We start from the raw sequence: 26,079 nt of genomic DNA, 5'->3' as shown, positions 1-26,079 counted from the left end.
GTTCATTTTAGCTCTCAACCGTTCTGGTCCATCGGCGTCACAAATGCTTCAGCCGTCGGGCTCATCAGTTGACAGTCCAACCAGACCATTCCATCAGTCGTATCAGCAACAGTCGGATAGTCCACCATCTGGCCGCCGCAATACGCGATCATCCCGTGCTCGGCGTTCTGTCAATCGCCCTTGAACTTCACGTCAACGGGGAGCACGCATTATTCCACTATCGGTTAAAAGGTAGAGTATTTATGAATTTAGCTTACGGGTCCAGTAAGTTGCATACATATTTCCATATAACTTTAACATCATTTGTGATGTTTCAAAATTAGCATTCAGTTGTTGAAGAGATTGCGGAGTTATTATTTTGAGCTTGAATTCACTCGTATGGTAAACATCACTTCATAAAAAACTATGCGATAGAACGCGTACTGTTTATTTAAATATTGAAATAAAAACCATTGAACTCTAATCGGTAGGTGATAATTAATATTTAATCAGTGATTATTTCACACTCCTTACAAGTTATCGAAATTGTACTTGTTTTGTAGCTTCTTCCTTATCAGTAAACCCTTTATGAGTTTTTTCCAGTTTCCATACACCCTTTTCTCGTACTTTTCCTGCTCTCGTTTGTCTCCTTCCTCTTGTTCCTGGTACCATGCGTCCACCACGATGTCCTTGTATTCTTCACAAACGACGCTGCCATCATAAACCGGGTGACTGCTCCCCCCGTGAAAGTCAAATCCGGTCACCGCCTGGGCACAATCGATGCCCAGCTTCTTACATATGCGATTCAGCCCTGGAACTGTGAATGCGTAAGAAACAGCAGTGAGAATAAATTGAATAGAATCAAAAGTTGGTTGGGAGGGGGGGGGGGTTGTCTTACGCTGCAAATGAACGGTTTTCTTTGGGAGCATGCACGGTTTGAATAACTCCACGTTGCCATATGCGTTGCGGGGCACGATTCCGTTCTCGGCCGTTGGTGGTTCGTAGTCCTGAGTTTGCCAGTAACCGAATAAATCCAAAGGCTGGGCTGCTTGCATTTGGCCGGAAGCCTACGGGAGAGGAATGTTGCAACTGTTTTGGTAAAGTAATTGTAATTGTAAAATGTGCACATTCTGAGTACCCATTAGTGCCCAGCTTATGAAATTTAATACGCGAAAATGCCCGTTTTTGATGAAACTAAAGTGTTAAGCGCATTTTAAATGATACCACATGACAATTTATGTTGTAGTTTTTTTTATGTTTTTTTATGTTTTTTATTTATGTTGACATTTTTGTTGTTTTGTTGTGTATTGAAGCATGCAAAGTTCGAGTTTCCCGCAAAAGTCGCAAAGGAAACATAACCTACACCTGGGCAGTAATGGGTTAAAATAAACTTGGTCCACTCTGACTGAACAGATCAGTAAAAAATGCTGGTCTTTAGTGTGAATGATCGCCAAATGTACAATTTCTGAGTTCGATTTAGACAGCAACGATGACAATGAATTCGAATTCTCCTGACGAATACTGTCTAAGATGATTGAAAATGGGAAGTTTATGCTCTAACATGTTTGCCGTGCAACCATATTCATGCCTGTAATAGATGGCAGAGACTATTACGCTGATCGCAATCAAATGTTTACAAAGTTGCAATCTCACACCGCTTCTCGTTCTAAATTTCATAACAGAATGGCACACTTTGACTCAACTGTTAATTGATTGAGAAATATTTCGAAATTATCCAGTCATAGTGAACCAAATCATAAAAAATGCTTCATTTGGTTCAGTTTGAGTGGACCATGTACGTATAGTCAGTCAAAAAACTGTCGTTTTGGCATGATACTTGATGTTTTTTACGATTATTATGCGTCAGAGTATTGCCAGAGAGTAGCTAACATTTCTGAGAACAACATTGAACGAGAAAATTAAATGCTTTGAAAATTGCAGAGCACTGAACTACAAGTTTCGTTTTTCTCGAAATCATAAAAATGTCACATGGGAGGATATAATTTAAAGGCTGGGTAAAAGATGGCTCCCTATAAAAATTATACTTTTGTTTTCTAAAAAATCAGCACGAACTCTTCGGACAACCCATTGTTAGCTCTGCTGATTTTTATTTTCATTCTTCTTTTTTTTTTAAATTATAGTTGGAAACCCTGATAGTGGGTCATAATGCGAACTAAGTGGGAATAAAGCTTGCTCAGAATGAGCGAATTTTTCACTTGAGAAATTCGTCCTTGCGAAATGTTTTCGCTAAAGTCATTCACATTGAATTACGAAATCATGCGAATCTGTCAAACTATCGTCCTTACAACGAAAACAAGTTGTACGAGATTGGTGAATCAAATTCATATTACTCACAAATGTGAGTTCAAGTATATCTTGAACTTCATACAGTTCAATGTTAGAAAATTCAGTAAAGTATAAACAGAAATTCGGAAAATTATTTACTATCCTGCCGCAAACTTGAATATTGCTTACATCGTTCCATCGATGTGAAGCTGAGCAAAGTTTTTCATATCTTGTTGCATCCATCTTGATTGACTCGTTCCAACTTTCTGATGTGGGCAGAGACAACTGTCAATGTACCGTGAATTCGTAATTTTTCGCAGCAAAAGCTTGGGAAGTTCTATCTTTTTTCGCTCTTTCGCTAGTGATCCCGCGCTTCGTTCTGATTGGTTGGCGAAAAAAGTTCGCAAACATTCGCATGAATTTGTCTTCATTGTGAAGGATTGAAAAACAAGCTTAATACAGCAAAATTATTCGCATTACGAAACACCCAACCAAGGACTAATCAATTTGGAAACATTTTTCCATTTTCCGAAAGTAAAAAAAAATAAAAGCAACATCGAGATTCGAACCAGTGACGTTGAGATTATTAAACCTGTATTCAGTCACCACTTCTTGACCCACTGCAGACTTACTAAAATTGAATAAAATTTGGGTCTAGTTGTGATGCGTTACGACATTGATACAAGATAAACATGTGATTGTATCTGTGAATCAATAGGAGAAACAACAAACAATAGGGAATCGTGAAGTAAGAAAATATAACCGTCTTCACCTTAATTCATGTCGTTAATTTATGAAAGCTGTGGTTGTGGGATGTAACAAATTTTAAAAAACATCCTAATGAAAAACCTGGTTTCGAAATATTTAATTTTTTCAACAGGATCCGGAGGCGATACTAATAATTTTGGGGAGTCGGGGTCAATTTTTCTCCGACTTCACAGCCCTGGTATCGCACATTATACCGACGACAGCTATGGAGAATAATGGACGATCACGGCTTTCCTCGAAAGCTGACAAGACTGATTCAGGCAACGATGAACGGTGTGTGGTGTAGTGTGCGGATCTTAGGCGATCTGTCGGAGTCGTTTGGACTCACAGGAGACTTCGACTTCGACTCTCCTATCTGCTCTTCAACTTAGCGCTGAAAGGTGTTATGTTGAGAGCAGGCTTCAACATGCTGAGCACGATTTTCAACAAATCTAGTCAGTTTATCTGCTTCGCCGATGACGTGGACATAATCGGAAGAACACATGCGAAGGTAGCGGACTTGTATACCCGACTGAAACACGAAACAGAGCTGATAGGACTTAGAATCAACGCGTTTAAGACTAAATAAACGCTAGCAGGAGACCCCCGAACGAAGTGTATCATGTACAATTCCCCGATTCGACCGGTTGTTCTCTATGGGCACGAAGCATGGACGATGCTTAAAGAGGACTCGGAAGCATTTGATGTGTGCTCAGAATAATATACGGTTGTGTACAGGAGAACAGAGTATGGAGAAGCAGAATGAATGAACCCCGAACCGGCGCAGCTTCACGCATCTTCACAGTATCTAGAAAGTCGCCAAGTCGAAAAAGAAGAACCCAGCAAGCGAGGTGATTGGACCAGGAGGAGCAAAACTTGGTAAGAATAGGTGCACCCGGGAGTTGGAGAAGTGCAGCTATGGACCGAGTTCTTTGGCGGAACAATCTTGTGAATAAGATTCAATCTCTTCATGTAGCATCATTTTAAGTACATAAAAATGTATAAAATTGTAACTATTTCGAGAACTTACCCGGTCGAACTTTGGCCTTGCGTTAACAACTTTATATGGGCTTTCGAACATTTTCACCGTACGGGCCTGCTTCAACCAAATTTCCCGCGAATGTAACGTATGGACGCACTCTCTGGCATACACTGGTTCGTCCTTTATGAAACCAAGGGTGGGGGCGTCCGGTGGGTAAATACCTTCGAATTTGAGCAAATGACGCTTCAGTGCATACAGTGGGTGATTCTTGTACTCGCCGATGGCCGTAGGTAGAGGTTGCTCCAATTGAGTTTGATTCAAGCTGCGATCTTCCTCGATATCGCGAGCACTCTGTTTGCCCTTGTACTTTCGCAATGTCTCGTCCAACCATTCCTGCTCTATGCGTAACTTTTTCGTGCTGGTGGCATAATTTTTGCAATACCGCGCCGTTACGTCTTTAATGGTCCCATCGTTATTCCAGGCGAGAATATAGACCAGTGGAGAGGACGCCTGTCTAGCGATCTGTTCAGCACAGTGTACCTTTGCACCAATCACGTCGACTGGGATCCACTGTTCTTCTTCCTCGGCGTACACTTCGACCCACAAGTTAACACCGGATTTCAACTTCGGCTTATCCCCAGACTGGGCCATGCATTCGTCGTCGGTGGAAAGAACCCGTCGATCCAGACGCCGCTTTAATTTCTTATCAATGTATTCGATTTTGAGTATTTTAGGGGGTTTGGTCTCGGGAGGGGTCTTACTTTTGCCGGACTTCTCAGTCTTTATTGCCCTTGTGGGGTTGCTTGTTTCGACAGTTGATTTTCGTGATTGCTTGTCACCCGCGTCGGACTTCTTAGGGAGTTGGGTTGGTTGAAGGCTCAAAGCTGGCACGGTATCTGTGTTAGCGCATTTGGAAGATTGCTTTCGTTTATTCTTATCTCTAGCAGGGTCTGAAGGTTCTTTTTTCGTATAAACAATACTAATCGATGATGACGACGAGGGTGCATCAGTATTATTGCTAATTTTTTGCTTTTTTGAATCTGTTGCTCCAGTGGAGGAGGAAGGTTCCGCTTGTGCTTGACGCTGTTTACGCGTCTTCCTAGGTGAGAACTTGCATATTTCCAGCAATTTTGGTGCTGTCTGGAATGAAGAAGATGTTTATGTATTAAATTAATACAATCTATGAATGATTATTTATGTTGTAATGTTCTGCCAATCCAGCCATTCCATGTCGAACCGTGGTTCTCAGATTTTCATAAAAATTGATAGTTTTATTCCTAGCCGCAAAATACTAGACTTTTTTTGGCTTTTTTTTAATTTTTCATTAGGGTTCCCATTTCCATTTTAAAGAGGCCGGAAAATATTTTTTCCCCTTTTTTCAAAAATGACTTTCAAAAAATCATAACTTTTGAACTACTGGACCAATTCAGACGATTGACATATCAAATTGAAGCCAATTTGGCAGGCTTCTTAAAAAAAAGCCTGCATAAAACCGGTTGGTGTAATTGTTCGTTTGTGTTTGGTACTTGGTACTTTTGACCCAAAAACTACCCAAAATCACATTTTACATTAACATTATGTCCAAAGTAAGTTACGACTGTTTTTTTAAAAGGGCGTATTCAAAATAATTTACCTTTCTTTCAAAAAAATCGTAACTCAAATTCCAGATGTCTGATTTAAATATGATGTTTGACAAGTTTGTTGGAAAAGTAATAATGAACTATTTTAGAAAAATAACATTTTACATGCACTGTTAGAAAACCTTACTCAAAAATTTAATCTATATATATCTATCTATCTATCTATATATATAATCTATATATATATAATCTATATATATAAAAATGGAGTGATGTCTGTCTGTCTGTCTGATTCTTATAGACTCGGAAACTACTGAACCGATCGACATGAAAATTGGTATGTAGGGGTTTTTGGGGCCGGGGAAGGTTTTCGTGATATTTTGAGACCCCTCCCCCCTCTCTAAGGGGGGGCTGCCATACAAATGAAACACAAATTTCTGCATTACTCGGAAATTAACCAAGCAAACGAAACCAAAGTTGGCATGTGAAAGTTTTAGGGTGCAATAAATGTTTCTATGATGGTTAGACAGTCCTTCCCCCACTCAAAGGGGGGGCTGCCATACAAATGAAACACAAATTTCTGTATTACTCGAGAATTAATCAAGCAAATGAAACCAAATTTGGCATGTGGAGGTTTTAGGATGCAATAAATGTTTCTATGGTGATAAGATACTCCTTCCCCCTCTCTTAGAGGGAGCTGCCATACAAATGAAACACAATTTTTTGCATTACTCGGAAATTAATCAATCAAACGAAACCAAAGTTGGCATGTGAAACTTTTAGGGTGCAATAAATGTTTCTATGATGGTTAGACAGTCCTTCCCCCACTCAAAGGGGGGGCTGCCATACAAATGAAACACAAATTTCTGCATTACTCGAGAATTAATCAAGCAAATGAAACAAAATTTGGCATGTGGAGGTTTTAGGATGCAATAAATGTTTCTATGGTGTTAAGATACTCCTTCCCCCTCTCTTAGAGGGGGCTGCCGTACAAATGAAACACAAATTTTTGCATTACCCGAGAATTAATCAAGCAAATTAAACCAAATTTGGCATATGGAAACTTTAGGGTGCAATGAATGTTTCTATGGTGGTTAGATACCCCTCCCCCCTCTCTTAGGGGTGGCTGCCATACAAATAAAACACAAATTTCTGCATTACTCGAAATTTAATCAAGTAAATGGGCGGGACGAAGTTTGCCGGGTTAGCTAGTTATATATGAAAATGGATTTCTGTCTGTCTGTCTGATTCTCATGGACTCGGAGACTACTGAACTGATCAACATGAAAATCGGTATGTAAGGGTTTTTGGGGCCGGGAAAGGTTTTCGTGATTTGTATGGGGCTGCCATACAAATGAAACACAAATTTCTGCATTACTTAAGAATTAATCAAACAAATGGAACCAAATTTGTCATGTGAAGATTTTAGGGTGCAATAAATGTTTTTACGGTGGTTAAACACTCCACCCCTCTCTTTTAGGGGGAGCCGCCATACAAATGAAAGACAAATTTCAGCATAATTCGAAAACTAATCAAGCAAATAAAGCCAAATTTGTCATGCGAATGTTTTAGGGGACACGAAACGTTTCCATGGTGAATAGACACTCCTCCCCTCTCTAGAGGGTGGGGGGGATGGTTGTACTGCCATACAAATGAAGCATACATTTATGTATAATTCAAGAACTAATCAAGCAACCTGAACCAAATTTGGCATGTGGAGGTTTTAGGGGGCAAGTAACATTTCTAAAGTGGTTCAACACTCCTCCCACTTTTCTGAGAGGAAAGAATTGTCCGATTTAAGGCTGATTTATTCCATGTAACGGAGAAACATGTTATTTGCAAGTGGTTGAAAAATCTTGAATGAGAATTGTGTCTGAAAATAATCTGATATTATAATGATGGGTTTTGTTAGAAATACTAAGAATTTTACAGTAAAAGGTGAATTCAACGGGGTCGATTAGAAGATCAATCATTGAACAGTTCTGCGATTGAACCCATGAACTTGCTCATAGTAAGAAAACGTGAATGTTTGAAGATATAGCGGAGAGAAAAATCGGAAAATTCGGAAAATTGAATTCTCATATGTTCTACAATTAGCTAAGCGTTTTCAGTTCATTTGATGTTGGCGCTAACGAAATTGATGTTTGTTCGAAAATGGAAAAGGATTTTTAGACGGAATAACGCATTACTATATCTTCTATCTATATAAACAAAAATGGAAGGCCAAATGTGTTGGTGTGCCCTAAACCCGAGGAAGGAATGGTCCGATTTGAGCTGTCTTTATTTTGTAATATTCTCTGTATCAAACATGTATTCCATGCAACGGAGAAACATGTTATTTCCAAATGCTTGAAGAGTCTTGAACGAGTCTTGTGTCTGAAAATAATTTTATATTATAAGGACGAATTTTTGTAGAAGTACTAGACAATTTATAGTAAAAGGAAATTTTAAAGGGTCAAAGGGTAATCAATCAATGAAGAGTTCAGTGATTGGACTCACTAACGTTCACTTAGTAAGAGTTAGTATTCACATAAAAAAATCTATTTTGGGCGGGACGAAGTTCGTCGGGTCAGCTAGGTGTAAATAAAAATAGAATTGGTGCGGCGTGTTGCTATGTAGTTCTTCATGACTTTCAAGGTCAGCCGTATATATGAATGTATCGTTCCACGAAACATCTCTTAGTGATTCTTTACTCAACCCCGCGTCCACTAAGTTGAGATTCTAGTCTGAACTTCCCAACTTCCACTTCGCGCAGAGTAACAGTAGCACCCGTGGCCGAGTGGTTAGCGTCTCACATTATCATGAGGGGTGTTCGGGTTCGATTCCTGTTCTGGCCGGGGAGATTTTTCGTCAAAGAAATTTCCTTCGACTTGCACTGTGGTCAAGCGTATTCAAGAGCTTGCCCCTCGGAATACATTCAAGGCGTGTTATTTGGCTTACGAAATCTCAACTAAGTATTAATAAATGACGCTAGTTAATGCTTACGTTGAGACGGCAAAAGTTCCACAGGGAACGTTAACGCCATTCAAGAAGAAGCAGTAGCAATCGCAACGCGGTGAATTTCGTGCTTTGGGTTCGTCGCAGCAACATGACAGGATTTCTTATTAGTAGTGAACACCAGATTCAAACAATTATTGTTTTGATTCGGTATATCACACACTTGCATCAACCTAAACGACGAAAACTCTCAGCAAAAATTTAATCTATATATATCTATCTATCTATTTATATATATAATCTATATATATAAAAATGGAGTGATGTCTGTCTGTCTGTCTGATTCTTATAGACTCGGAAACTACTGAACCGATCGACATGAAAATTGGTATGTAGGGGTTTTTGGGGCCGGGGAAGGTTTTCGTGATATTTTGAGACCCCTCCCCCCTCTCTAAGGGGGGGGCTGCCATACAAATGAAACACAAATTTCTGCATTACTCGGAAATTAACCAAGCAAACGAAACCAAAGTTGGCATGTGAAAGTTTTAGGGTGCAATAAATGTTTCTATGATGGTTGGACAGTCCTTCCCCCACTCAAAGGGGGGGCTGCCATACAAATGAAACACAAATTTCTGCATTACTCGAGAATTAATCAAGCAAATGAAACCAAATTTGGCATGTGGAGGTTTTAGGATGCAATAAATGTTTCTATGGTGATAAGATACTCCTTCCCTCTCTCTTAGAGGGAGCTGCCATACAAATGAAACACAATTTTTTGCATTACTCGGAAATTAATCAATCAAACGAAACCAAAGTTGGCATGTGAAACTTTTAGGGTGCAATAAATGTTTCTATGATGGTTAGACAGTCCTTCCCCCACTCAAAGGGGGGGCTGCCATACAAATGAAACACAAATTTCTGCATTACTCGAGAATTAATCAAGCAAATGAAACAAAATTTGGCATGTGGATGTTTTAGGATGCAATAAATGTTTCTATGGTGTTAAGATACTCCTTCCCCCTCTCTTAGAGGGGGCTGCCGTACAAATGAAACACAAATTTTTGCATTACCCGAGAATTAATCAAGCAAATTAAACCAAATTTGGCATATGGAAACTTTAGGGTGCAATGAATGTTTCTATGGTGGTTAGATACCCCATCCCCCCTCTCTTAGGGGTGGCTGCCATACAAATAAAACACAAATTTCTGCATTTCTGCAAAACTCTCAGCAATGGCTACTCCATTTTGCGAATACAACGAAAAGGAGGGGTCTGACCCTTTGCTACCACAAAGCGTACATATGGCACCCTCTTCGACTTGGGGCGGATCGATTTGGATGCGGGGACGCTTTGGCGAACCCCGGTTAGAAAAACCCTGCTGCTGTTGTTTTCCTTTTTTTATTTTGTCTGCGTTTTTCTTTATCTCACCTCGCAAGGTATCAAGAATTTGACTGTGTTGGCTGACTATCGCTTATAACAGGTCGTTCGAAAGTCGAAAAAAGGAGTCTCCAATTTTGGTGAGCACACGAAATTCGGAATCAGAGCGAGCGTGATGAAGATCGAAAAATTTCAGTAAGCCATGTTGACTTTAGATTAGCTGAGCGATAGGATCTTCCAGAGCAGTGGTACTCAGCCTTTTTTTATAGGGGCCACAAACACGTGTCGCGTACCGCAAAGAAAAAAAGATAAATGAAGAAGGTAATTTTCAAGACATGACCGCACTGTTCACATAGAACTACGAAATTATTGCCGGCGAGCACAAACATTGAAGAAATTTAATAATAAAACTCTTTGATACAAATATTTGATAGTAATGACAAGGGCCGACAAATGACTGCTTTCACTGTCAAATTAATTCTAAGCATCAACATGTTCTGTTGATTGCTCGCTGTCTAATGCATTTAAACTGGAAAACTGAACTTCTTGAATATCTAAGTAGTCTTTCAGTAGCAAAACTACATCTCCAATGCAGAACAAAACATCTCAGTAGACGCAGAACGGTAACAGAAAATCCAAACCAAACCTATTTTGTGGTGACTGCGGAGGCGAAAGCAATACCATCGAAACAAAATTTCAGCTTAATTTTTTCACTGTAGAACACAACTCTCAACGATGAAAAGTACCTCACATCACTTTCAACCCGAAAACAAACAATCACAAATCACGAAAGTTGAATGATCGATTGAAAAAATCACAAATCAGTAATTCACGATTTATCAGTCATCCAAGCAGCAAAGCTTTCCAAATAGTATTTCTCAAGGCCGGGTTGTTTAGTTTGATATTTAAAATTGGTCTTTTTCAAGGCTAGAGACGAATAAACTAAAAAGCCTAAACCCTTTACAATTCAAAACGACATCATCACACCAAAACATCCAAACACGCTCCAGAATGCATAAAAGCCCACCCCACCGAACAAAATTGCACCATACAGTGCCATATATATCATTCATTCTTTTTTAGAATCGAGCAAAACCATTTTGTGTGATATTATTATTGAGAAAGACGGCTGCTTGATAGCTGGAGCGAGACGACTTTAATAATGATGATGATGATGTTTTGAATTATAGAGGCTTTTAAATTCATCGATTCATTCGTCACTAGGCTTGAAAAAGACCAATTCGGAATACCCAACTAAACACTCGGCCTTGAGAAAAGTTATTCGAAATACTCGCTGCCGTCTGGTCGCTAGCTAGATGACTGATGAATTGTGAATACTGTGTTTTGTAATCGTGAATCACATTGTCACATTCTTTCTACGATGTTGCAATTGCATCTCGAGCGACCGATTAACGCCTGCCTTATTAGCAGTGATGTTTGAATATTGTACCTCCCTCATATATTCCTGGGCACCAGAACGCGATAGGAAAATGTGTATTCTTCCAATTTCCAATTTTTTAAATACATCATTTATGGGTTTGGGAACCGTAGTGTATAAATTACCGGAAAATTAAAGAATTTACGATCCGATTGGAATGCAAACCATCAAAATTCATTCATAGCTAAAATAATTATTCACGGTAAAACAATTTCATAGAAAACCGCGACCAGTTTATGATTTGGTATCAGTACTGAAAGACGTATTCTTATGTCAAAAAATGGTAACGATTTCATATTGCTGCCATACAAATGAAACACAAATTTCTGCATTACTTAAGAATTAATCAAACAAATGGAAACAAATTTGTCATGTGGAGATTTTAGGGTGCAATAAATGTTTTTACGGTGGTTAAACACTCCACCCCTCTCTTTTAGGGGGAGCCGCCATACAAATGAAAGACAAATTTCAGCATAATTCGAAAACTAATCAAGCAAATAAAGCCAAATTTGTCATGCGAATGTTTTAGGGGACACGAAACGTTTCCATGGTGAATAGACACTCCTCCCCTCTCTAGAGGGGGGGGGGGATGGTTGTACTGCCATACAAATGAAGCATACATTTATGTATAATTCAAGAACTAATCAAGCAACCTGAACCAAATTTGGCATGTGGAGGTTTTAGGGGGCAAGTAACATTTCTAAAGTGGTTCAACACTCCTCCCATTTTTCTGAGAGGAAAGAATTGTCCGATTTAGGGCTGATTTATTCCATGTAACGGAGAAACATGTTATTTGCAAGTGGTTGAAAAATCTTGAATGAGAATTGTGTCTGAAAATAATCTGATATTATAATGATGGGTTTTGTTAGAAATACTAAGAATTTTACAGTAAAAGGTGAATTCAACGGGGTCGATTAGAAGATCAATCATTGAACAGTTCTGCGATTGAACCCATGAACTTGCTCATAGTAAGAAAACGTGAATGTTTGAAGATATAGCGGAGAGAAAAATCGGAAAATTCGGAAAATTGAATTCTCATATGTTCTACAATTAGCTAAGCGTTTTCAGTTCATTTGATGTTGGCGCTAACGAAATTGATGTTTGTTCGAAAATGGAAAAGGATTTTTAGACGGAATAACGCATTACTATATCTTCTATCTATATAAACAAAAATGGAAGGCCAAATGTGTTGGTGTGCCCTAAACCCGAGGAAGGAATGGTCCGATTTGAGCTGTCTTTATTTTGTAATATTCTCTGTATCAAACATGTATTCCATGCAACGGAGAAACATGTTATTTCCAAATGCTTGAAGAGTCTTGAACGAGTCTTGTGTCTGAAAATAATTTTATATTATAAGGACGAATTTTTGTAGAAGTACTAGACAATTTATAGTAAAAGGAAATTTTAAAGGGTCAAAGGGTAATCAATCAATGAAGAGTTCAGTGATTGGACTCACTAACGTTCACTTAGTAAGAGTTAGTATTCACATAAAAAAATCTATTTTGGGCGGGACGAAGTTCGTCGGGTCAGCTAGGTGTAAATAAAAATAGAATTGGTGCGGCGTGTTGCTATGTAGTTCTTCATGACTTTCAAGGTCAGCCGTATATATGAATGTATCGTTCCACGAAACATCTCTTAGTGATTCTTTACTCAACCCCGCGTCCACTAAGTTGAGATTCTAGTAGAGGCTTTTAAATTCATCGATTCATTCGTCACTAGGCTTGAAAAAGACCAATTCGGAATACCCAACTAAACACTCGGCCTTGAGAAAAGTTATTCGAAATACTCGCTGCCGTCTGGTCGCTAGCTAGATGACTGATGAATTGTGAATACTGTGTTTTGTAATCGTGAATCACATTGTCACATTCTTTCTACGATGTTGCAATTGCATCTCGAGCGACCGATTAACGCCTGCCTTATTAGCAGTGATGTTTGAATATTGTACCTCCCTCATATATTCCTGGGCACCAGAACGCGATAGGAAAATGTGTATTCTTCCAATTTCCAATTTTTTAAATACATCATTTATGGGTTTGGGAACCGTAGTGTATAAATTACCGGAAAATTAAAGAATTTACGATCCGATTGGAATGCAAACCATCAAAATTCATTCATAGCTAAAATAATTATTCACGGTAAAACAATTTCATAGAAAACCGCGACCAGTTTATGATTTGGTATCAGTACTGAAAGACGTATTCTTATGTCAAAAAATGGTAACGATTTCATATTCATTTTTTCATATCGATATTTGTATGTTGATGCACTAGTGTCGACAGGATTAGCCCTAATGATCGGATTAAATGATATTTAATCTACTAATACCACTTAACTAGACAACTAATTAATGTGTAGAGGTGTAATGTGTTAGGCCATCTACACACTAGGCAACCTGGGTTGGAAACCAACTTAACGAATGTCACAAAAAAATTGAGAGCATGTGTAATCAAATGGGAGCATACACACTAGGCAACTGCCAACTTAGGTCAGGCCAACTTTTTCGATTCAACCTAGCATGTCGAGTCGCGCGTGATGTGTGTCGGCAACCTGTTAACATTTCAATTTCTGCGTTCGTTGAGTTTCAATCATGGATGCCAGGGGATTTTTTCAGATGTTTTCACATTGTACGAAAAAATGTCTTCACAGCCATATTGAAGGAAACTAAAACTCATAACTTAATTTTGGACAATTTTTTAAAAAGTTGCGCATACATTCTATTTGATGCTATTTGCAAAAATTAAATGCTTTTGTTTTCTAATTTCGCTCATGTTAAGACAAATCTCATGTAAAGTTCTATTTTTTTTCAAAAACATTTTTCATAAATTTCTTCTCATATGATTTCTTTCAATAGTTAACGGAACGGCATCACTGCTAGTGTATGATGACGGATAAAAACTGAACGATTTCATCACGTTTTGGGCACCTTATGGCCGGTTTACATTAGGGAGATCTATAGCTATAGATGGATTTATTCACGTGAAAATAGATGTAAACGGGTGAGAATAAATATGATACACTTATTCGAGGTATATATAACTTGAATAAATTCAGCATATGTAAACGCTTGTGAATGAGAAATCACTAAAGGTGGTTGCAGTTCTACTTCAGGTGAATAAGTTCACCGAAAATATGAATATATTCATTATAGAAGTTCACGCTAGTGTAAACGTTTGATGCGATTTCTATATATCTCATCATATTTCTTCACATGAATATATCACTAGTCTAAACCCACCCTTACACGATCAAAATGATTGACAATAAGTGTCTTCAATATCGTGACAGCTAGGCTTTCGACATCCGATCTAACCTGAATCAATATTTTGCACCTTAAGGCCGGTTTAGAGTTCCCGTGAACGTGAACTTGAACAGGTGGTGGAATAGGACGGTCATTTCACGGTGAATTACATTGCGAACAAACAGCTCAAAAAATCGTGCTGAATAAAATGATTTTGTTCACGTTCACGTTCATATTAAAAGTTCGACAGTGAACGTGAAGTAAATAAACATCGATCTTCAATAAAATTATTCGGATAAAATATACAGTTGTTCACGAATCAACCCAAACCAACGAAGGTTTTTAGCCCGCGGAAAGATCCGATTGAATGAAATTGCATCCATATCAAAATTTTCATTGAAAACTTGAGAATTGCTAAACAAATCCTTTTAAGTTCACGGTGAAATAATTTTCAGAATGCCTTGGGACATTCGAACGTGAACGGGGAAATATTTTGACGTCTATATTCACCACTGTTTTCACGTTCACCGAAGTCGGTGAACTATGGTGAGTTCACCAACATCTCGATTCCACGGTGGAAATTCAGAATCGTTGTGAAATATTGAATTATTCCACTTTTATCAATATGAATTGTGTTTAAACATGTTTTTCAACTAGAATATGTTTTTTCCTATCGTTTCAAGATGTCCTCGCGTTATATATATGGACTGATGAATTATTAACAAAAAAGTGTTTGTCCGCGTTCACGTTCACGGGAACTCTAAACCTACCTTTACACGGTCAATATCGCCCTCAACCGGAGACAACGAAAATATCCAAACTATTCTCCATCAGATTAGAAGGCTAAAAGGCAATTTTTAATTGGTAATATTTGAATGAAAATATCTACTTGGGATTATTTAATTAGTTGAAGCGCTTAGTCCTAACCCTAACTTAACCTATTTCCTCTGAATTTTCAGATATTTCTACTAAAATTTATTAATATAATATAACGTCAATTTCGGACACAATTTCTGTATGGGATTTTCTCATCACTTGCAGAAAAAAAAGTGATTTGCATTCACATAGAATACTAATTTGATTCGGAAAAGTTAATTTTCATTTATAATTTATACTTTGAAACTCGTTTTTCCTTCTCAAAAACACATCATAATACTCGCTTCACAAATACAGACTGTTCCTTTCAGTTTCAGAGATGCCAGATTATTTTAGTTTGCGAAAATATATGCAAGTTATATTATCTGCAAGCAAATGTTTTTGTTCCGTAATTAAGACTATGACCCCCGTAGAACCCCGATTATCCGCGAGCGGGTGATCCGCCGTGCGGATTATTTGCGACTGCGAGTTCCATAGTAAATCAATAGGCCTTTCCGGAATTTGTTGGTGAGTGGTAGGCCCATAATCTTTTGTTGTGATCATGGCTTTTACATTATTCAGCCACTGATATACACGACCTTATAGATGAATAGTTTAATGATTTCTGTAAGCTTGAGCTTGAGCTTGAGCTTAGGTAGACTGTACATTTCGTAGTTGCTCTCCGTGATTGACCTGAACCAACCAAATTGCATAAAGAACACACAGAATGACGCTTGGGACTAGCAAATCATTCTCGTTGTGCAATTTTCGGTGATTCGAGCTTTAAATGGTCAATAACGACGCCGGCCACGTCCTTACAGTCACCAGGGGAAGGGAAGGAATGTTAGTATGATATTCGCCGCCCGAAGGCCAGAAGGGTCGCCTCTATAGCGTGGTTCCCTAGCGTTTCTCATAGAAAGGATATTTGTTAGTGGGAATGGTTAAGAAAAATCAGGATTCACTGCGGTAAGTGATGTGATTCTAAAAACGTGAACTCTCAACTATTCGGCGAAATGAGATTAGAAGAAAATATACATTGTTATCGGACCGGTCATGCATTTCGTTATTCATTGTTCGTAGTACATAGATATGTTTCCTGACCTGAGAAGGCCATAACTCATAAAAACTCTAAAGTACTGAAGAGTTACAGTATTGAATAATTGAAGAATGAATAATTAAACAATTAAAGAATTAGAGAAGGAAGAATTACAAAATTACAACGTACATTACAATGATGTCACATGTCTACACACAAACTACCTGTCAAGTTCAATTTATTTAATTTTTCAATTTTCTCCAAATGAATATTTAGATATTTAGATATTTAGAAGTGCGTACACAATGCTGCAAAGTAGCATTTGAACAATTTTTTTTGGTAATTTATTTTTGGATTTTTAGATTTCAAATTTTTAGATTTGTGGATTATTAAATTTATTTTTTAGATTTCTAGAGTTTAAAATTTTTACATTTTCAAATTAATAAATCTTTAGATTTTTATATTTTTATATTTTTTTATATTTTCAGACTTCTTGATTTAGAGCTTTGTAAATATTTAAATTTTTGGATTTTAAGATTTTTGTATCTTTAGATTTGTAAATTTTTAGATTTTTGTATTTTTTTTCTGAGAAGCAAAACCTACAAAGTTTATTGCTCTGACTCCGTTTTCATCTATTATTTATAACACGTAGTTTTCATCGAAACCCAATCGCGACGAAGGAGAGATATGTTTAGGAAACCTGAGTAGGTAACCGAGAGAACCCCAGACCGAAAATTTATATCGCTGATCACCGCGAGTTTTCTTTATTGAACTCTAGTTGCGATGGCGGAGAGTTATATTTGGGAAACCTGAGAAGGTAACCGAGAGAACTACCCCCAAATGATTCGTACTAGCGATATATTCTGTTAGCGACGGCTGGACGGAATTGATGAATTATAATTAATGAAATGAATAATTAAAGTATTCAAGATTGAAGAGTTAATGAGGAAATGATAAACACATTCAAGAAAAAAAAATTAAGAAATTAAATTGGAGAAATGAAGAAATAAGAGATTAAACAATTATGCAACGAAAGAATTTAGATAATGTATGTATACGAAAGAAATAAAACTTAGCTGACGCCACTGCATGCTCGTGAATTATTCCTTTGGTTTCCGATTCTGTAACGTTCTCTTCTTTTCCACCTTCTCTGTCCACAGTTCCTCGCGGATTGTGTATCTTTTTGTGATTCACTGCGTACAAACAGGTTCTCCATATGAGAGAATGTGTACACCTCTGATGCAGCTTCCCGCTCAGTCCATCCCTGTCGATGATTCTTGTGGTGTGATACAGTCACAACGATATTATAACTTCACACTCAATACCAAAAAAACGAACACTCATACGTTCTCATGCCCTATCTTCTGTATTCCAAAATGTGCATACACATATACAAAATAAACACGCGATGAAAAAAAAACGAACATGTCGTTACACGAACCGAGCGGACAACGGACGCGTCCACACCAACATATTCTGCATTCAATATTTACATGAATTATCCAGGGAATTGAAACAAATTTCACTGGATCCCATTGTATCTAGACAGAAAGCACATGTTCACATTAAATTAACACATTTTTAACCGAACACCAAATAAACACCGACACTTGCTACGAGAAAAGATAGAGCAAAAACGAGCACGTCTAGTCCGCACCGATGCTCAACCCGAACTCCTGAATAGTTTAATGATTTCTGTATTGATAAAACATAGTTTTTATGTTGAAACATCTTTCTTCGTGTTTGCATTTCTTTTTTGGTCCTTTAATGGATCATCCGCGATTTTCGTTATTCGCGGTGAGTTTACCCGACTATTCCGCGGATAATCGAGATTCTACTTTAACTTGAATTAACACGTGATGTTTTTTTCACCTGTGATTTTCCCAGATCTTTTCATTCTCCAAATTTTATAGCGGAGTGTGAAGAAACACACAACTCAGACTAAAGTGCATTCGCTAGCGCAAAGAACGACCGAGTTCAACGTTAAAAAATTCCTAAGACGTTGTAAATTTTCATTCACTCTCTCACCATCACATTGTCAGTTTACTTTGAGGTTTTGATTCGTGTCCTGATTTACATGTAATGCGACATTTTTCTAAATGGACGGACCTGTAATGCTTTTAATTGAAGGGCTTAGAAAGAAAGGGGTGTAAGTGATTTGATCGATTTCTCTACATCGACTCTCTCTCTTTTGGTCATATCTTAGCAGCAAATTCATTCCCAGCTGTATTTGACAATCTTGAAGAAAGGTCAGAACCTCATCTATCGGATGGTATAGCAAACTCATATTGGAACGATTTTGCAGTTGAGTTATCAACTAAAGAAAAAGTTGATGAAGAGAAATCGATCAAGTCACTTACACCCCTTGCATTCTAAGCCCCTCAATTATGATTCCTACAATTTCAGAAGTTTATGAATTTTAATTGCTATCGCAAAAAAGACTAACAAAAATTAAATTTTCGCTTGCAAATTGAGTTGTCTCAATATGCAGAGCTGAGTTGGAGATGCGATTGACATCGCCAACATAGATCGGGTTTGGGGGAGGCGATCTGGCGTAGTGGTAACATTCATGTCTCTCACGCTGAAGGTCACGAGTTCAATTCTCACTCCCGACATTCTTCCAAAAATGTAAGTAAAAATGACGAACCAGCCAAATGGGTTGAAAGTTACTATAATACAGATAAAAAAAATAATCGGGTTTCGGTTTCCCAATGTGTAGAAGGCCTTAAACTCCGTCTCATGTTTCCTAAGCGATTTTGTGATTTCTACACATACAAAATGATAACGGGCCAGACGGGCTAACCAAAAGAGGTTGGTTGGTGGGCCACAGGTTGAGTATATCTGTTCCAGAGCGAGAATGACCTGAAAAATATTTCGATAGGCGTTTGAGCGCTTTGGACTTTAGGTTTAACACATGGTGAGCACTCGTCATCTTCTCCAGATGTTGCTTAACCCTTAAACCTACAACATCGAGCCACAAAAATTATAACATCTAGTCTTACTCGTGCTATATTCGCATATCAAAGGGTTCTAGAGCGATTAGCAATGTAGTGAAATAGCACGATGCGTGACTGTCCGAAGCGTGTCAATCTGGTCCGCTCAATTGAAAATTTAATCGTATGTTAATGGGTTAATAATGCGTGAGAGGATTATAACACTTACTTTAGGTGATAGCGCCGATTTCGTGTTCGATTCAGGTTTCGCATCTAAATTATTCTTCTTGCTCGATTGCTTTTTTGTGTTGTCCAATATTCTTTTCTTGAATGGTTCGCCACAAGAATCATCATTGCCGTCTAATTGGGGGATCACAATGGCCTGCCTTGACTGATTTGTAGAACTTTTAGAAGTTTCTGATCCCTTAGCATCTACCTTTCTAGTCGATTCCATTTGGGATGGATTTAACTCACTTTGGGGCAATTTTTTGGGAGCCACGACCAACGACATCACCAGACGGCACTGGATCCCAATCGCTCGTAGAAGGATTATGAAAATGAGGATGTGATCTCGTTTGCAGGTGGTAGCTTTAGTGAGCATTTCCAGCCGAAGCGATGTTTCCAGCGATGAAAGCTTTTTGAACCGATTGAACATTCGCTTATCTTTGAGGTCAATTATTTCACGATAGAATTTGGTAACTTGCTCGAAGTATTCCAGATTGGTTCGATTCTTTGGATAACACTTCTTGGATGGGACCAAAGTTAATGCCAAGGAGAGTAATTTTGTACTGTTGAGCGTATTATTAACATAGTTGCCGTGGCTGATAGCCATAAGAATGTTTACCTTGTGGAGAACTATTTGATTCTCACGCTTTCTTCGGTTTTCAATTCTTCTGATGCATGCTTCTACATCGATTCCATCGCGTTTCTTTTTCTGGCTCACGACAGGTCTCATATCCAGTGTGATTTCGACGTCTTTATGAGAACCGTTTTCCTCTTTCTCTTCAACATCCTCCCAATCAGAGTCCGACTCATCCTTTTTCTTTTCACCTGTTTTTGTTGATTGTGTGTCACTTCCTTTATGCTCACCCATCGCGAGAATATTGCTGATGCTCGACGAGCCGCTTCCATCCGACTTTTTAGTTTTAGATATCAGTAATTGTTGTTTTGCTTGTTCTATCTTACGATTGAATTCATTGAGACTTTCGAAATTTACTAGACCTTGTGATTTTTGGTTGATTTTGGCGATTAGTTTTCTTTTCGATTCTCGTGCATCAATCTTGTCCTTCTCAGTAGCAGTTTGTTTGCCCTCATGTTCATCCCCCGATGAATCCGATAGATGCGTCCCAGCATTGCAATCAAATGTTGGGACAGCCTTAGAAGCCGCATCATTTGCTGGTTCCATGAAGAAGTCCGAATTTAAATCTAACATATTAGGATTCACCAGATGCTCATCACCGCTGCTTTCCGAATTATCATTTGTTTCGACAACCATTTTCTTGCGCTGTGCGTTGAATGATACAGTCGGTTTAATCGATCCACGAGTTTTTCTATAATAAAACATTTTGTATTATCAGAATATATATATATATGAGAACATATTTGCCTACCTTGTCGCAGTAGTCCTGCTAGATCTTCCCTTGGCGCCGCCATGTTCTCGTTTTTTCCACGCTGGTCGCTTATTTTCTTCACCCGAAATCTCGTCCGACTCCGTTCCGGAGCGATCCACTTGCAGTCGTCGTCCATCGGACTTTTCCGGAAGCCATTCATCTTCACTGGCTTGAAAGTCCGTTTCCTGCTCTTCGTCGTCACTCATGGTGATTTCACTCATTTGTTCTGCATCTACACGGTTAATACATTGAATATTTTTTGTTTGTTACAGAATGAGAATGATCAATACATTTACTTCGGGTACCAAAAAACAAGAATGATAAGTGCTTTGTTTGTATACATTGCGTTCATTTGGAAGCTTGCTTGCTATACTCTTTTTCGCGAGTGTACGTCCTATTGATTGGATAGGGTGTATCTACCATTAATCGCTGAATCAAAATATTGTGATTTCATCGTGAAAATGAATCCCTTTAGGGGATGTCCACATACCACGTGGACAGAAAAAGCACGATTTTAGACTCCCCCCTTTCCCTCCGTGGACAAGCGTGGACATTTTCATACCCCTACCTCCCTTTGTCCACGTGGACATTTTTTCCTTTTTTAATTAAAATAATTAAGGAAATAACAGGATTGCGCCTAACTCAGTACATGTTTCATTTAATTTAGAAATAGGGTAAATGATCTTGGTTTGTCCAATTTGGGGTGTTTTTACGCAACTAGTAAATGCAAATCGATTTTTCTTCATGAAAATCACACATAATCGATACGAGTTTGGGTTTGTTGAAAAGCCACAAGTCTTGCTAATACTACCATAAGGTGTTGAAATTATTCAAATTTTTATGTTTTTTAACGATTTTCCTTAAAGAAGAATTATGATCATGGTTTGCCCAAAAAATTATCATGGTTTGTCCGGTTTTAGAAATCTCCATTTTTGAATGAAAACATTCGAATTCAGAATTAGATGTTGCATTTATCATTGCTTGAGTTTACTGTCATCATATTGATTCATTCATAATTTAGGCTTTCTTCAGAATATTGCCTTTTCTTGGGCATTTTAGAAGTGTTCACCTCAACACAATCAACACAGAAAAACCATACTTCTGCTATGCGCGAAGCACACCATAAACAAACATAAACAAACCGCAGCGCGCCAAGCGGTTGCTATAGAAATCATGTGGACAAAACAACATTATTGAATTGGACAACTCATGATCAGAATTGAGTTCATCAAAATGCGTTAATTTAATGGTTTAGCTATGTAAATCCGATACAAATGGTGAGCAAGCATGATGTTTACAATATTTATAAGTGTTGTATGTTCTAGTGTATATCCAGAAAAGGTCTGAATACGTGCCAAATAATCATCTGGTTATCGATTAAAAGTTAACTCGAATGAGGGGCGCATTGACACAAATAGAAGGTGTATTTTATAATCCTTTAAAACATGTGATTTCGTAAAAATATACTATCAAACTACTATAAATCATGTAAAAGACAATTTCATTTATATGTTTCGAAACATTCGAAGGCCGTATTTGACACAGGAGCGCTGAATTAGAGCATTCAAAAAAGTGGGCAAATCATGATCATATTTTATAACCAAGATCATTTACCCTACTTGTGAGTAAACAAATTTTTTTTTGTTTTTCAATTGTCAGCGAAGATATGCAGTCTATTTAGTTTGCAAACACGGAAACTCGTAATTTACAGTTGACCAGATGAGGAACAATCCGCATCTGAATATAAACCACAAACTTCAAAGATTAATCTTGAGCTTTACTAATTGTGATTGCAAACGCCAATCGAATAAAATTAAATAGATTTAAAATCATTTCCAAATACAATTTTAGTTTACGGTTTTTTTTTTCATATAGTTCAGTGTTGATATCACATAGAATACATAGATACAATAATGTTAATTTAAGTTCACAGCTTTATTTCAGAAGTGGACTTATTCCTTCTGGAAATCCGCACATCCGCAATCCGAACATCTTCGACAGTAAAAATGCAATTAACCTGATTGATTCGCTTCCATTCGATTCATATGAAATTCTTTTTCACATTCGAAAAATCTTTCGAATTGAAATCTTTTTCACATTCGTGATCGGATGAAAAATTATCCTTTCATTTTAGATTATGAATATTTCATGACATAACGATTGCACAGCAAATCAATGGGCAATTGTGAAATGTTCTACAAAATGCATCGTTCGAAACAGACAGAGTTATGTGCGATTCACATAGAACGTTACGGAAAAGAACGTCTACGTTCCATTATCGTCTCCGTTACGTTAACGCTTGCACCAACACTGTCAAGTCACATGTCAAACGAATGATTTATTTAATATTATTCATGGTGTCGCCCCTACAATAATTTTAAATTGCAATGCCCTCTTTCGAATCGGCATGCCTGGAATCAGTTCTAAATTTAGAAAAAATCAATGCAAATCATTGAATTTTATTATTTAAATGCTTAAACTCCGTAGTCCCTACCCTTATTCAACAATAATAGACATTGTTTCTCAGCTAGTCGCGAATGACTTTGACTCCGAAATTTGGAACTAAAGGCCCATTTATACGTTGCTAGTAGCTGACTTCACAACGAGCAGCTACTGACCCGGTGAACTCGCTTGACAAATGGTTGACTCGCCTTGTCCGTTCACACAATGTGAGCTGCTGACAAGAAACTAGATACTAAGTACGGGTTTACCAGAGATGCCAGACGATTTTTCAAATGTCCATCAAATAGTCAGAAACAGCAATCAGGTCCGAATTTGACAGATGATTGATCCGAAATCAACTTATTTATTGGCTGTTTTCGGCTTAGGTTTTCAGTTGAATTTATCATTACACAATTTTAAATTTTATCGCGAGACACACGCTGGCCGTGTTTACAAATACTTTGTGCTGAATTTCTTTGAACTGAGGGTACTATCCGAAAAAAGCAGAAAGAAAAAAGGATTCGGGCCAGGAATTGGATGCAAAGAAAAGGAGTAACAAATACAATACTGGAGTAACTCCACGATGATGATCCCCGAGAGTACAGAGCAGTGTTGGAAATAACACCTGAAAAAGTGAAAAAACTGTTGGATTTAATTGCTCCACAAATACAACGCCAATATACACTCATGAGTGAAACTAGAAATGATGTGCCTTTCTTCTGGAATATGGAATATATATCAGATTATTGTCGCTATTTTTTAGAACCTCGAAAGCATCCATAGCTTAATTAATTCCGAAAGTATGTGGTGCTACAAATGGCAGTCTAAAAGATTTTTCAAAATTTGATTTACTTCGCGTTGACAGCAGCTTCGTGTACCAATTTGTGAAATGAAAATGATAGTAGATTCGCCGGAGGAATAAATACGTCTCAAAAACTAAAATAATGAATGAAAATATACTTTTTTTCAAATCGAATATGTATTCTGTTTCTTAGAACAATACTTTTTTTTGCAAGTTGTGAGTGAATTTTGAATGAAAATTGTGCCCGATGATGATTTTATATTTAGATTCCCAATAAAACTGTCTCAATAAGAAAACGTGCCCCGCCAGTGTGCCAAACAAAATAACAACGATTCCGTTTAGAAACTATTAGGGTTTTATTTGTTTTTCCAATATTTTTCAAGTCTATAAATATCTTCGCATATTTTCAAATATCTTAAAAATAGAGACATTTGTTTACATTTGGCATCCCTGATTCGAACGCTAAATTCTGTTTTTTGACGTTTTGAGGGATGCGAGTGCGAGTAAATTCAAAAAACTTTGAAGTAGCTCGCACGCCGAATCACACATGACACTAACTGGCATGATGTGTTCACACGGTGTGAGTAGCTGCACTGCAGTAACTGACTAGATCGACTCGTATGCTTACTCGCACCGTCTGAACCCGGCTTAAGAGATATGTTGGTATAAAAAAGACGGGTGGGTAATGTCAGGGACATAACCGGAGTGACGTAGGACTATACAAAGGGGACAGCTTTTGCTAAATATATATTTCGAATATATATTTTTATTTTCTTCTCCTACGTGAATACCTACCTATCTACCTGAAAAATGGATTAGTTTACTGTTTACTGTTCATGAACATGTTGGGGGTTCTGTGTTTTTGCGTTTTTTTTTTACAAACTTGATTCTTGTTTTTTTTCTGAAGGCTTTGTACTTATTAAATGTTCAACGCCGGACATCTTTCGGCGTATGCACATATCGTACAATCAAAATGATGGCTGTGATAGGAAATGCATCGGTGGTTATCAGCTCATTCACTATCATATATTTCACTATTGAGCATATTATCGTACCTTAAACTGTGGTTTCGGAGACAAATGAATTGTAAGATTTGTAGTCTCCGCAAACAGAGTAAATAAAAATGAAAAAGAACTGAGGTTTTGGAGACGAACTCTACGATCTGTCGAGAAATAAACGAGCTAGAAGCGTTCTGAAAAACCAACAGTAAATACAGGGACGGATGACCTTCGGATTAAAGTCCTTTAAAATAAGAACAGAGCAGCTGGAAAAACATAGCTCATCATGTTGATCCTTAGTTAATTTTCTATACAATGCAGATGTAACGTCAGTCAATTTTCAACATCAGTTATCAACCAAAGAAAGCAGTTCTTGCTACCGAGAAAATTCGTTAATGCCATCCTGCATACAATGTGTTGTAATTTGAAGCCACTTTTAATTCGGAAACCAAGCATGGGTTTGTGAAAACTGAATGATCAATTTAAAAGACCCCAACCATCAATAAGTTCAAGAACAAGCATAAACAAAATAAATCAGTTTATATTATATGTTATATTATGTCACTTTAGAATGCATTGGTATTGTGAATAACTTTTAATAACTCTTCTTTGAATGGTTTAATGGCCCTGAAAAGCGCGGTGTTTTACGGTGGCTGGTTTTGCCACCAAAGCAGTCTGTATAAACAAACTTTTTCCTTCATCTACCTGCTGCCGTTTTGCGATTGCGTTTGCCACTCGCTGAAACTAGTTGTTGCCTCCGAACCGAATGTGCTCTGTTCTGTAGGCGGGTTTTCTTATTGTCGTGAGCAGCTTTGCAAGCCAACTCGAGCACTCCGGCGGC

General features: G+C 37.8%; 2 protein-coding genes across 3 annotated transcripts in view; one reads left to right on the top strand and one right to left on the bottom strand.

Moving 5' to 3' along the window:
* The window catches only part of LOC129774651 (nucleoprotein TPR), a 30,348-nt gene extending 29,885 nt beyond the window's left edge, over window positions 1-463 (top strand). Inside the window, exon 8 of the mRNA XM_055778469.1 lies at window positions 12-463. Coding sequence (XP_055634444.1) covers window positions 12-184 — 173 coding nt within the window. The 3' untranslated portion in view covers window positions 185-463. The remainder of the gene's footprint in view (window positions 1-11) is intronic.
* On the bottom strand, window positions 419-21,390 carry LOC129774652 (DNA repair protein complementing XP-C cells homolog). 2 transcript variants are annotated; one of them, XM_055778472.1, is made up of 6 exons: window positions 21,287-21,390; window positions 20,997-21,228; window positions 19,616-20,936; window positions 4,043-5,134; window positions 878-1,046; window positions 419-796 (listed from the first exon to the last, which is right to left on the bottom strand). In XM_055778472.1, the coding sequence occupies exons 2-6, from the start codon at window positions 21,215-21,217 to the stop codon at window positions 510-512; spliced, it is 3,090 nt and encodes a 1,029-aa protein (XP_055634447.1). In that variant the 5' UTR covers window positions 21,218-21,228; window positions 21,287-21,390; the 3' UTR covers window positions 419-509. The 2 variants fall into 2 exon arrangements, with proteins under 2 accessions (XP_055634447.1, XP_055634446.1); XM_055778471.1 differs by having other exon boundaries at window positions 420-796; window positions 20,997-21,355.
* Between the last annotated feature and the right edge of the window lie 4,689 nt (window positions 21,391-26,079).

This window comes from Toxorhynchites rutilus, chromosome 3, assembly GCF_029784135.1.
Source record: "Toxorhynchites rutilus septentrionalis strain SRP chromosome 3, ASM2978413v1, whole genome shotgun sequence".
Classification (NCBI taxonomy): domain Eukaryota; kingdom Metazoa; phylum Arthropoda; class Insecta; order Diptera; family Culicidae; genus Toxorhynchites; species Toxorhynchites rutilus.
Note: the sequence above shows the minus strand (reverse complement) of the source record. Positions and strands in the feature narration are given on the sequence as shown.

Bases quoted from the DNA above. Each gene is read 5' to 3' on its own strand.
- LOC129774652 (XM_055778472.1), bottom strand. From the start codon at position 21,217: ATGAGTGAAATCACCATGAGTGACGACGAAGAGCAGGAAACGGACTTT. The intron at 20,937-20,996 runs GTAGGCAAATAT...GTTTTATTATAG, and splicing joins AGCAGGACTACTGCGACAAG to AAAAACTCGTGGATCGATTA. The intron at 797-877 runs GTAAGACAACCC...ACGCATTCACAG, and splicing joins GAAAACCGTTCATTTGCAGC to TTCCAGGGCTGAATCGCATA.